Genomic DNA, 13,333 nt, shown 5'->3' with positions numbered 1-13,333 from the left:
CATGTGGCAACACATGGTAAACTTATTCCACTTGTGATGCATATCTACAAGCAGTGCAATGTCCGCATTTGAAAAAACCTCCTGGAGCTGTGGTCAAGGTCTGGTGTGTAGAGGTGTGTGGTAAGTCAGTATGTACTAGCATATATCTAAGTGATCTGATGCGTCATTTATCAAAGCAGGGAAAGACCTCACAGCCTGGAATATTCAATCTCACTGGGCAAAAGACATATACCACTTGAATCATGGGGAAAGATTTTAAAATTCACAGCATGCAGTTCATGAAAATAAAATTCTATGAAGATGATGTCCCCATGCTATTTCACTCCAGTAAGCTTGCTAAAATGTATAAAGATACCTCTAATTTATGCTGGAAATGTAAGGATATGGAAAGTCCTTTTTTTTTCTTTTTTCATATGTCATGGACATGTAAAAAAGTAAAGGGCTTCTGGGAAATTATAAAAAATGAACTTAAAAAAATGTTTAAAATTACGTTTGTTTAAAAAACCAGAGGCCTTTCTTATTAGGTGTAATAGGAGAAAATATGCCAAGGAAGCAAGAGACTGTTTATTTATGCGACTACAGCGGCCAGATGCTGCTATCCCAGATGTGGAAAGAAGAAAAGGTCCCAACGAAAGAAGAATGGATGACTAAGATGATTGACTATGCCGAAATGGCTAAACTAACCCTGAAGATCAGGCACCAAGATGAGAATAAATTCAATCAAGAATGGGAAAACTCAATAGACACGTTTAAATAACACTGTAAAAGAGGCAAAACATTAGCAGGTTTGGTGTAACATTTATGAACTAAGAATAGAATTGGGGGGGGAGTTGAAATTAATTGGGAGAAATATAATTATATGCAAGGAGAATAACGGGGGGGGGGGATGGAAACCGGGGTGGGGAGTCATATATTGCAAATTTGTATTGGATATGTATTCTGTATACCAAAAGTAAAAATGTTGTTATTTTGAAATTCGAAAATAAAATATATATATATTTTATAATAAATAGTTTAAGAAACGTTTTGGGGCGCCCGCGCAGCTGATCCAGCGGGGCTTTCCGGAGGCGAGACCAGCGCCTCTCCTCGCTCTTTGCCCGGAGAAGCACAGAGGCTTCTGCCGCTCGGCTCCGAAACGGTTAAGAGCAGCGGCGACAGAGCTGAGATTCCTAGAGCGGAGGAAAAAAGGCTGCCGGGAGAATAGGAGCTTCCGCTTCCTGTCCCGCTTTTGGGGTGGGGGGGAGATGCGGGTCATGGCGGCGGCTCTCCTTCCTCGCGGAGGCGCTGGAGGTGTGTCATATTATTTTGTATTATAACGCGAGTGCAGCTGGGGGGAGTGTGGAGAGGGAGTTTAAAAAACCCTATTAGGTAAATCATTTCAATGTAAGTTTTTTTCCTGCGTCTCCTTTCTCTAGTATTTCATATAATATTTTCAGTTCCCATTATTAATGCATTTCTGTACATTATTCTGCTAAAACAATGCATTTATAGTTCTTTCCCCCTTTGAATAGGGGTAGGAATTTTTTTCCCAATGGAAGGGCAGGTCTTTCTCCTCCTGCAGGCCAACTTGGGCAGGTGGGGGACCTTCCTTCATCTCTCCATAAGGCTTGGGCTCAAGGCAGAACCTTGTGCATTAATAATAATAATAATAATATTTATTTATTTATACCCCGCCCTCCCTGGCCAGGACCTAGCTCAGGGTGGCTAACACGAAATATAAATTACTATAAAATGTAGTAGGGAAAATAATAATAATAATAATAATAATAATAATAATAATAATAATAATAATAATAATAATAATAATTTATTATTTTTACCCCACCCATCTGGCTGGGCTTCCCCAGCCACTCTGGGCGGCTTCCACAGAAACCAAAAAAACACTAAAATATCATACATTAAAAACTTCCCTGAACAGGGCTGCCTTCAGATGTCTTCTGAATGTCAGGTAGTTGTTTATTGTTTTGACATCTGATGGGAGGGCATTCCACAGGGCGGGCGCCACTACCAAAAAGGCCCTCTGCCTGGTTCCCTGTAGCTTTGCTTCTCGCAATGAGGGAACCGCCAGAAGGCCCTTGGCGCTGGACCTCAGCGCCCGGGCAGAACGATGGGGGTGGAGACGCTCCTTCAGGTATACTGGGCTGAGGCCGTTTAGGGCTTTAAAGGTCAACACCAGCACTTTGAATTGTGCTCGGAAACATACTGGGAGCCAATGTAGGTCTTTCAAGACCAGTGTTATGTGGTCTTGGCGGCCGCCCCCAGTCACCAGTCTAGCTGCCGCATTCTGGATTAGCTGTAGTTTCCGAGTCACCTTCAAAGGTAGCCCCACGTAGAGCGCATTGCAGTAGTCCAAGCGGGAGATAACTAGAGCATGCACCACTCTGGTGAGACAGTCCGCGGGCAGGTAGGGTCTCAGCCTGCGTACCAGGTGGAGTTGGTAGACAGCTGCCCTGGATACAGAATTGACCTGCGCCTCCATGGACAGCTGTGAGTCCAAAATTACTCCCAGGCTACGCACCTGGTCCTTCAGGGGCACAGTTACCCCATTCAGGACCAGGGAGTCCTCCACACCAGCCCGCCCCCTGTCCCCCAAGAACAGTACTTCTGTCTTGTCAGGATTCAACTTCAATCCATTAGCCTCCAACCGCCTCCAGGCACTCTCACAGGACCTCCACCGCCTTCACTGGTTCTGATTTGAAAGAGAGGTAGAGCTGGGTATCATCTGCATATTGATGGACACCCAGTCCAAACCCCCTGATGATCTCTCCCAGCGGCTTCATATAGATGTTAAAAAGCATGGGGGAGAGGACGGAACCCTGAGGCACCCCACAAATGAGGGCCCAAGGGTCTGAACACTCATCCCCCACCACCACTTTCTGAACACGGCCCAGGAGGAAGGAGTGAAACCACTGTATAACAGTGCCCCCAGCTCCCAACCCCTCTAGACGGTCCAGAAGGATGTTATGGTCGATTGTATCAAAGGCCGCTGAGAGATCCAGCAGATCTAGGAAACAGCTCTCACCTTTGTCCTTAGCTTGCCGGAGATCATCAACCAATGCGACCAAGGCAGTTTCAGTCCCATGATGAGGCCTGAACCCCGATTGGAAGGGATCCAAATGGTCCGCATCCTCCAGGCGTGCCTGGAGTTGTTCAGCAACCACCCGCTCAATCACCTTGCCCAAGAATGGAAGATTTGAGACTGGGCGATAGTTGGCCATACTGGCCGGGTCTAAAGATGGTTTTTTAAGAAGCGGTTTAATGACCGCCTCTTTCAGCGGATCTGGGAATGTTCCCTCACAGAGGGAAGCATTCACCACCCCGCAGAGCCCATCACCCAGCCCTTCCCGGCTTGCTTTTATTAGCCAGGATGGGCAAGGATCAAGGAGACAGGTGGTTGGTTTCACGCGTCCAAGCAGCCTGTCCACATCCTCGGGGGTAACGGATTGAAATTGATTCCATGCAACTTGACCAGACAGAGCTCCAGCACTCTCCCGCCCCAGCCCTGCTCCCACGGTGGTGTCTAGCTCCTTCCGAATATGAGTGATTTTATCTGCAAAAAACTTTGCAAAATCGTTGCAGGAGATCTTGGGGTCTTTACAAGGCCCCGGTGGTAAAGGTGGTTCCGTTAAATTGTGGACCACCTGAAAGAGTCTCCTGCTACTATTTTCTGCAGATGCAATAGAGGCGGTGAAGAAAGTGTTCTTCGCTGTCGCTATCGCCACTTGTTAGGCTCGACGTTGAGCTCTAACCTGTGTCCGGTCAGATTCGGAGTGAGTTTTCTGCCACCGACGCTCTAGCCGTCTCAGCGATTGTTTCATCGCCCTCAGCTCCGAAGAAAACCACGGGGCTGTCCGGGCTCCATGCAATCAGAGAGGGCGCTTCGGAGCCAGACAGTCGATAGCCCTGGTTAACTCCGCATTCCAGCGGGCCACCAGGGAATCAGCTGAAAGGCCATCAACATGGGATAAAGCATCCCCTACCACTCTCTGGAAACCATTTGGATCCATTAAGTGGCGGGGGCGGACCATCCGAATTGGTCCCACCTCCCTGCAGAGGGGAAGGGTCGTAGAGAAGTCCAGTTGCACCAGGAAGTGATCTGACCAAAAAAATAGTTGCTTAAAATACTGTGGATGAAAGATCCAAATTAATGCATTAAACACTGGTAAGGGCTCATTATCAAGCCTACCTAGTGGCAGTGAAGGCAGTAAATAAACCATAGTTTTCTGCCTCCATTCCATCTTCATTATGTCGTCCAGCAGAGATTTTCTGGGTTGTAAGGCGCCTTTTACAGGCTGGCCCAAAGGAAGAGTAAAACGAGCAGTAGCTGGCTGTGACTTGTTTGCAAAGCATTTTGAAGATAAAATTGCTTGTATCCACCAAGACCTTGACTCTGCTGTTACAGCAGATGAGTCTCATGGGTTGTCCAGAGCACAGTCTAGTCCTGTTGTGTTGGATGAGTATTTTCAGTTGGTAAGGCTCAAGGATATGGACAAGGTGCTTGGATCAGTCAGGGCGACTGTTTGCACTCTAGACCCTTCCCCCTCTTGGTTGATAAAATCCAGCAGGGAGGGAACAGCAGGCTGGGCCAGGGAGATGATCAGTGCCTCTTTACAAGAGGGGGTGGTCCCTGCATGTTTGAAGGAGGCAGAGGTAAAACCACTCCTTAAGAAACCTCTGAATTCAGAAAGCCTAACTACCGGCCAGTTGTTGATCTCCCTTTCCTGGGCAAGGTTCTGGAGCGAGTGGTCGCAGACCAGATCCAGGTGCTTTTGGAAGAAGCTGATTTTCTTTTCTTTTTTTAAAAAGATATTTATTAAAAGTTTTAAACAATAAATCACCAAACACATAAAATACCATCACCAGTATAAAACAAACAAAGAGAGAAAGAAAAAAGCAAAAAGATTAACACAGAATAGAAAAAATACAACAAAATCAAGTATCCAAAAACCATATTTCCATAGCCTTTCAGACTTCATCACATCTCCCTTTCCTGCGTTCCCAATTATAAAATTATAAGCAGCAATTTATCACCTTATTTCAACTCTTATTTTGTAATTTTCAAGTATTATGTCTCCAGCTTTAGATATTTTTATCAAAAACTTAGATATTTAAATTAGACATAATATTAATCCAAATTTCATCTTTGTTCTTAAACATCACTTATTCTCATACTTTTTTCAACTAAGTTGCTGATGCCATGTTGTTTTCTATCCTGCATCTTCTTAACATTCATACAGTTTACAATATTTTTGTAGATAGTCCTTAAACTTTTTCCACTCCTCTTCCACTATCTCTTCTCCCAGGTCTCGGATTCTGCCAGTCATTTCTGCCAATTCCATATAGTCTATCAGTTGCGTCTGCCATTCTTCCAGAGTGGGCAAATCTTGGGTCTTCCAATGTTTTGCGATAAGTATTCTTGCTGCTGTTGTTGCATACATAAAGAAAGTTCGGTCCTTCTTTAACACCCTCTGGCCAACAATGCCCAAAAGGAAGGCCTCTGGTTTCTTTGGGAAGGTATACTTAAATACCTTTTTCAACTCGTTATAGATCATTTCCCAGAAAGGCTTGGAAGAAGCTGATTTTCTGGATCCATTTCAACCAGGGTTTAGGCCTGGCTTTGGCACAAAAAACTGCTTTGGTCGCCCTGTATGATGACCTCTGTCGAGAGAGAGAGACAAGGGAAATATGTCCCTGTTCACTGTTCTCAACCTCTCAGCGGCTTTTGATACCATCAACCATGGTATGCTTCAGGAGTGATTCTCTGAACTGGGGGTGGGTGGCACTGCTTTGCGGTGGTTCCAGTCCTACTTGGATGGTCGTTTCCAAAGGGTGTTGCTTGGGGAATGCTTTTCAGGCCCGTGGAGTTCCGCAGGGCCCAATCCTATCCCCCATGCTGTTTAACATCTATATAAAATTGCTAGGTGGGGTGATCCGGAGGTTTGGAGTACGTTGTCAGCAGTATGCTGATGACACTCAGCTCTATTTCTCCTATCTGTAGATGAGGCAGTGGAAGTGCTGGACCAGAGTCTTGCCTGGGTAATGGACTGGATGAGAGCCAAGAAATTGAAGCTCACTCCAGATAATACTGAGGTGCTATTAGTGGGTGGTTCCCTAGAACAGATGCCTGGAAGCTTGCCTGCTCTTGATGGGGTTACACGTCCTTGAAGGAGCAGGTTCGTAGCTTGGGGGGTCCTCCTGGATCCTTTGCTGTCACTCGAGGCTCAGGTGGCCAAGAGTGCCTTCCATCAGCTTTGGCTGGTAGCCCAGCTACACCCCTATCTGGACAGGGATAGCCTATCTACCATTGTCTATGCTCTGGCAACTGCAAGGTTAAATATAGATATGTGTTATACGTAGGGCTGCCTCTGAAGACAGTCTGGAAACTTCAGCTAGTGCAGAATTCAGTGGCTAGGTTGCTCACTGGAGCAAGGCGGTTTGAGCATATTACCCCCACCCTGGTCTGACTGCAATGGCTACTAATTAGTTTCCAGGCCCAATTCAAAGTGCTACTTTTGACCTATAAAGCCTTTAGTGGCTCAGGACCACAATACTTCAAGGACCACCTCTTTGCATATGAACCTACTCGGACCCTGAGATCCCCTTCTGATCTCAAGTGGTCCGGAGGGTGGCAACATGAGAACAATGCTTTCTCTGCAGTGGCTCCCCATCTGTGGAATGCTCTCCCCAGGGAAGTTCACCTGGCACCTTCATTATACACCTTTAGGTGCCAGGCAAAAAAGTTCCTTTTTAACCAGAATTTTGGTTGATATGTTTGACATTCTATACCCTTTTTCAAATATGGCTCTTTTCTTGTGAGAGGAGGGTGTTATTGTTTTTATTCTGATTATATATGTTGTGATCTTTTCTGAGAACCACGCTGAGACCTCTGCTTATAGGGCGGTAAATAAACTCAATAAATAATAATACTAACAAATACTTTCATTATTTAAAAGCATTATAAAACATCAAATATTAAAAACTTCGCTATACAGGGTTGCCTTCAGATGTCTTCTAAAACTTGTATAGTTGTTTATTTGACATCTGACGGGAGGGCGTTCACAGGCAGATGTCAAAGCGATAAACAACTACCTGACATTCAGAAGGCATCTTAAGGCAGCCCTGTTCAGGGAAGTTTTTAACGTGTGATATTTTACTGTATTTTTGGTTTTTATGGAAGCCGCTCAGAGTGGCTGGGGAGGCCTAGCCAAATGGGTGGGGTATAAATAATAAATTATTATTATTACTACCAAGAAGGCCCTCTGCCTCGTTCCCTGTAACTTCCCTTCTCACAGTGAGGGAACTGCCACAAGGCCCTTGGAACCTGGATCTCGGTGTCCTGACTGAATGATTGGGGTGAAGACGCTCCTTTAGCATTTCATCAGTTTGCTTTTTTATTCCATCAGGAGATGTTGAAGGGATGCTGGCAGAGGGGGAACAATCAGAAATGTCACCAAAAGGATCCAAAGAGCAAAGGAAGCTGAGGGTTCAAGATGGAGGCAGCAGGCAAGAGGAGAGACAAAAGCAGACGCCGGAGGGTGACTCTTGTATGTCTCAGGGTGGTGAAAATCAAATTGACAAAAAGGAGAAAAAGCATGAATGTACATTGTGCGGACAGAGATTTTGTAATCGCTCAGCTCTTACTTCACATCAACGAACTCATACAGGGGAGAAACCGTATACATGTTCAGAGTGTGGAAAGAGATTCAGTAGGAGTGGGACCCTTATATTGCACCAACGAACTCATACAGGAGACAAACCTTATACATGCTCAGTGTGTGAAAAGAGCTTCACTCAAAGTAGTGGCCTTACTTTGCATCAAAGATCTCATACAGGGGAGAAACCGTATACATGCTCAGAGTGTGGAAAGAGCTTCACTCAAAGTAGTGACCTTACCTTGCATCAAATATCTCATACAGGGGAGAAACCGTATACGTGTTCTGAGTGTGGAAAGAGCTTCAGTCACAGCACTGCACTTACTAGACATCAACAAACTCATCGAGGCAGGAAACCTTATAAATGTTCGGAATGTGGCAACAGCTTCAGTCGCATCGACTCCCTTTCCTTGCATCAAAAAATTCATATAGGGGAGAAACGATATACATGTTTGGAATGTGGAAAGAGCTTCATTCAGAATGGCACCCTTACCTTGCATCAAAGAGTGCACACAGGAGAGAAACCGTATAAATGTTTGGAGTGTGGGAAGAGCTTCAGTCGTGGTAGCTCCCTTACATTGCATCAACGAACTCATACGGGAGAGAAACCGTATACATGTTCGGAGTGTGGAAAAAGCTTCATTTGCAGTAGCTCCCTTATGTTGCATCAAAGAACTCACACAGGGGACAAACCATATAAATGCTCCGAGTGTGGAAATAGCTTCAGGCGCCGGAGTCACCTAACTAGACACCAAAGAAGTCATATAGGGAGGAAATCTTAAAAATGTTTGGCACATGGAAAGAACTTCAGTGACAGGGGCTCGCTTCCTAAACAGTAAAGAACACGTACAAGGGAAGTATCTTAGAAACGTTTGGAGTGTCTTTAATCATATCAAATAACTCCTAAAGAGAGTAAGCCATGAATCGTTTTCTGGTTGTCGTCCCCCCCCCCCATATTTCTGTCATTCACTAAAATGCTTGTACTTCCAATGACAAAAGCACAAGCCCTTCCTGGGAATTCCTGGGCAAAGAGCTACTGAACCCCAGACCCCAAAAAGAAATCAACCTTAACCAGCACGCAATGCTAAAAAATTCTGTTTTAAATGCAGTTTTTTCTGATATATGTGCACAGAAGATCATAGAATCATAGAATCAGAGTTGGAAGAGACCACAAGGGCCATCAAGTCCAACCCCCTGCCAAGCAGGAAACACCAACAGAGCACTCCTGACATATGGTTGTCAAGCCTCTGCTTAAAGACCTCCAAAGTAGGAGACTCCACCACACTCCTTGGCAGCAAATTCCACTGTCAAACAGCTCTTACTGTCAGGAAGTTCTTCCTAATGTTTAGGTGGAATCTTCTTTCTTGTAGTTTGGATCCATTGCTCCGTGTCCGCTTCTCTGGAGCAGCAGAAAACAACCTTTCTCCCTCCTCTATGTGACATCCTTTTATATATTTGAACATGGCTATCATATCACCCCTTAACCTCCTCTTCTCCAGGCTAAACATGCCCAGCTCCCTTAGCCGTTCCTCATAAGGCATCGTTTCCAGGCCTTTGACCATTTTGGTTGCCCTCCTCTGGACTCATTCCAGTTTGTCAGTGTCCTTCTTGAATTGTGGTGCCCAGAACTGGACACAGTACACCAGGTGAGATCAGTCAGAAATGTTAAGAATGCCTGTGTTTGGAAAACAATTGCCCTAGATACTCTAGTCCAGGCTTTCCTGCACTTGGGTCTCTAGCTGTTTCTGGACTACAATTCCCATCATCCCTTACTGCTGCTATCTGGGGGTGATGGGAGTTGTTGTCCAGAAAGAACCAGAGACCCAAGTGTGGGAATCCTGTTCCAGTGAAAGGTGAGAATACGGATGTCAATTGTAGGTGGCATCTTTCATAGCTCCGATAAGAGAGTTCAGGGGGGAAACGGCCTCTTCCTCTGATGACGTCTCTCCCCCTGCCTTGCTGAGCTTGTGTGTTTCTGCTTCCTTGCAGCCATGGGATCTGCTGCTGCTCAGGCTCATGCCACTCTCTGTGTTGCCTTGTCAGAAGCTGCCCACTGGTGTCCCCCAGCCCTATTCCCCCCCATGTGTGTCATTCACTATAAGGCTTGCACAAGCCATTGTTTGCCAATGTGTCTGTTTCCTGCTCTGCCACTTCTTGTGCCAAAGGTTGCCCATTCTCCACGAGAGAAGAAGGCAAGCAGATCCTTAAGGCCGGGTTTGCTGCTGACGTCCACAGGAACCCCAGGATCTAAGCCAGGAAACCTTGGTTCGTTGTGGGGATCTGCTCTGTGCACATGCGACTTGTTAGGAAATTAATTTTGGAAATGCGTTGTACCAACAGAGCAGTCAAAAAATTGAAGAATATTTGCACCCAACTTACTGCACCCAACTCACTGCCTATTGATACGAGGCAGTCACTTTCACTGTGTTTTAATCCAGGTTTTATTGTTTGTTTCGTTATTTTTAACAATAAAATACTCATTTTAGGGTTTTTTTTTTACTGATAATGTCATTGTTTTATTTTTCCTGAACCATGGATTTAAAAAATCCCAAACATATATGTACAGTAAAGCTGCATGTAAATTTTAGGAAACAAAATAATGAACGCCTACAAAAGATGAAATAGCCAAAACAAGTGTGCAGTTCCTAAGAATCCATTTACAACTCGCTTCAGTGCAGGTTTTCTCAGGAGTCAGTCCCACTGTTCCCAAAAGGTGCTTAATCTCAGGGAAGAGCTGTATGTCAGCTGGTCTGACGCTTCTCAGGGAATTAAGAGACAACGCTCAAGATTTCTTGTTGTGGGCCACTGAACTGAGACAAAAGGTCAAGTCCCCCCCCCCCATTCAGCTGCTACTGCCCACCAGAGGGTAAATGGAAGGGTCATGTATTGTCTTTCTCCCCAGAGGAATGATCTCAATTGCGAAAACGACACTGGAGGAACCCAAGAAGCTGCCTTGTACCAGCTGATGAAGGTGAATACATTGAAACATGGCCCTGTCCTGGTTTCCGATCCATAATGTGACTTCTGACTTCTGTTTAATGATTGAAACTAAGACCTCCACGTCGAATGTGACTATGGATGAACATGTACTTCTCTCTACTCATAAACTCTTATCTCTATTTCTGTAACGAATTTTTGTGTTATACATGTCCTTATGAGTTTGAGTTTGTAATCTCTATTTGAGTTTATAATCCTTGTCAGAATACATACTTTTGAATGGATTAGTTTTTGTCACAATTGACTATTGATTTGCTAATAGGGATGATTCCCACTACTGAAACTTACATTGGCCTGAGTTCTTGGTGTGCTTTTCTCTTAGTATATTTAATAACAAGAACTCCAACTTATTTAACATTAATCTCAGGGAAAAGCAGATAAATTCAGTTTTGGGATTCCCCTGGCAGAAGAGATTTTGGTCCTCTGAGGGTTAAATGCAGTGAGAGAGGAAATTATGCTTTTCCTTCCTCTCTGCTTGCCTGAACTCTGCAGGCTTTCCCCAAAGGTCTGGGGTGTTACAGATCCTTTCCTCACTATTAGTGCCACCTGGCTCAGATCCAGTTCCATCACAATGTGAATCTGTGTTTGACAGTGAATGGTCTCCCCTTCCTTGGAAGTTTTTAAGCAGAGGTTGGATGGCCACCTGTCAGGGATGCTTTAGCTGAGATTCCTGTATTGCAGGGGGTTGGACTAGAGGACCTTTGGGGTCCCTTCCAACTCTATCATTCTATGGAAGCTGCCCATACACACACAAACACACATCCCCCCTTGCCCAGCCCATTCACAAGGTGGGAACATAAATAACGCAGGGAAATTGAAATGCAATCTGTGACACACAGTGGCTCCCAGACTTTCTGGCTCCCACCTTCTTGGTTCCATAAAATCGTCCCAATGCCTTCTTATTATTACAGTGGTACCTCACAAGACGAATGCCTCTCAAGACGAAAAACTTGCAAGATGAAAGAGTTTTTGGTTTTTTGAGTTGTTTCGCGAGACGAATTTCCCTATGGGCTTGCTCCGCAAGACTGAAACGTCTTGCAAGTTTGTTTCCTTTTTCTTAAAACCGTTACAGTAATACAGGGTGCATTGCTTGAAGAGGTGCAGTTGCGACTTGACTTCGGGGAGCCTTTTTTGAGGTTTTTGAAGATTTTTTTGAAAAAATTGAAACCGTGCTTCACAAGACAAAAAAACTCGCAAGACGAAAAAACTCGCAGAACAAGTTAATTTCGTCTTGCGAGGCACCACTGTATTATTATTATTTATATACCGTCCTATAACTTGGGGTCTCAGAATAAAATCAAGATCCAAACCACAAAATACAAACTAATAACCAAAACAACCCGAACAAATCTGTTGTGTTTGTGTGTGTGTGTGTATCGGGTTGGGCTAGATGACCATTAGGTCGCATTCCAACTTTTCCCCATTCTTAGATTCGATATCCTGCCTTTTTCTCCAAGGAGCTGAACGTAGCATATAATACATGGTTCTTCCTCTCCTCCTTTAATCCCCTACAACAACCCTGTGAGGTAGGTTAGGCTGGGAGGCAGTGACTTGCCCCATGGCCACCTGGTGGGGAATTCGATCCCTGGTCTCCCAAGGCCATAGTCCAGCACTCTAACCACTATACCACACTGCCTAAGATGTCCCAACCTTGTGGAAGTAGAGATCAGAATCCCCCAAAAGGAGAGATTTTCTTCCACCCCAGCTGTCTGGTGTTTAAAGGGTTAAAGATGAAGTGCAGGATTCCTAGAGAGGCAACAGGAAACAGGAGGAGCAGCTTGGTCCTCCAGGACAAGCGCCCCTCCTCCCTCCTGCCTTGTACATGGTTCTTTTGCAGAAGAGAGGTGGAGAAGTTGGATGCATGGAAGGAAGCAGGGCAGCTGGGGCCAGATCCTGCTCCAACCCAGAGCAGCTTGAAGCAGGACCTGAGGTTCCCCCACCTCTGGCTCAGCCCCTTTGTGGTCCACGCTTCCTTGGCCAGCCTTTGGCTTGAAGCAGAACCTGGAAAGAATAGGAAAAGAGGCTGCAGGAGACAATCCTTCAGCCATATTGGAGGCTGCTGCCCAAATCCCCAAACCGCCCCACTTGGGAGATCCTGGGAAGAGCCATAAAGACCCTCCTGGATGAGGACGCCCTCAGCTCACATGCTCAGCGCCAGAGATTCAGGCATTCCCGTTACCAGGAGGCCAAGGGACCCCGAGAGGTTTGCAGCCGACTCCACCGCCTTTGCAGGGAGTGGCTGGAGCCAGAGCGACACACCGAGGCTCAGATCCTGGACCTGGTAGTCCTGGAGCAATCCCTGGCTGTCCTCCCCCCCCCCCCCGGAGATGGAGAACTGGGTGAAGGATCAGGGAGCGGAGACCAGTTCCCAGGCGGTGGCCCTGGCCGGAGGTTTCCTCCTGAGCCGGGAAGAGGAGAAGCAGCAGCAGGTGAGACAGTTTCATCCTGGTAACACCCAGACATCCATGGTGCCTGCTGAATTCTGAGGGTGGTTTCTCTTAAAAGACGAAAGTGGCTCTTAGGTGCAGAAGGTTCCGGGTTCGATTCCCGACATCTTCCGGCAGGGCTAGGAAATCATCCCTGCCTGAAACCTGGAGAGATGCTTCCAGTCAGTGCAGACAGCACGGATCTAGATGGTCCAATGGTCTGGTTCTGGACTAGGCAGCTTCCTTGGTTCCTATTTA

At 45.8% G+C, this 13,333-nt stretch overlaps 1 protein-coding gene across 5 annotated transcripts; it reads left to right on the top strand.

Annotated features, from left to right (window-relative positions):
• Positions 1–1,239: 1,239 nt before the first annotated feature.
• On the top strand, positions 1,240–8,785 carry LOC308580972 (uncharacterized protein). Of its 5 annotated transcripts, XM_081183335.1 has the most exons (3): positions 1,251–1,290; positions 5,999–6,090; positions 7,404–8,785. In XM_081183335.1, exon 3 carries the CDS (start codon positions 7,418–7,420, stop codon positions 8,432–8,434), a length of 1,017 nt encoding a protein of 338 aa, XP_081039461.1. In that variant the 5' UTR covers positions 1,251–1,290; positions 5,999–6,090; positions 7,404–7,417; the 3' UTR covers positions 8,435–8,785. The 5 variants fall into 5 exon arrangements, with proteins under 5 accessions (XP_081039459.1, XP_081039460.1, XP_081039461.1 ...); XM_081183333.1 differs by lacking the exon at positions 5,999–6,090 and having other exon boundaries at positions 1,240–1,290; XM_081183334.1 differs by lacking the exon at positions 5,999–6,090 and having other exon boundaries at positions 1,244–1,290; positions 7,407–8,785.
• Positions 8,786–13,333: the final 4,548 nt, after the last annotated feature.

Source organism: Podarcis bocagei (genome assembly GCF_964188305.1).
Source record: "Podarcis bocagei genome assembly, chromosome: 2".
Taxonomy (NCBI): domain Eukaryota; kingdom Metazoa; phylum Chordata; class Lepidosauria; order Squamata; family Lacertidae; genus Podarcis; species Podarcis bocagei.
The sequence above is the reverse complement of the archived record's forward strand: the minus strand, read 5'-3'. Positions and strand labels throughout refer to the sequence as shown.

Bases quoted from the DNA above. Each gene is read 5' to 3' on its own strand.
- LOC308580972 (XM_081183333.1), top strand. From the start codon at position 1,245: ATGCGGGTCATGGCGGCGGCTCTCCTTCCTCGCGGAGGCGCTGGAG. The intron at 1,291-7,403 runs GTGTGTCATATT...TTATTCCATCAG, and splicing joins TCCTCGCGGAGGCGCTGGAG to GAGATGTTGAAGGGATGCTG.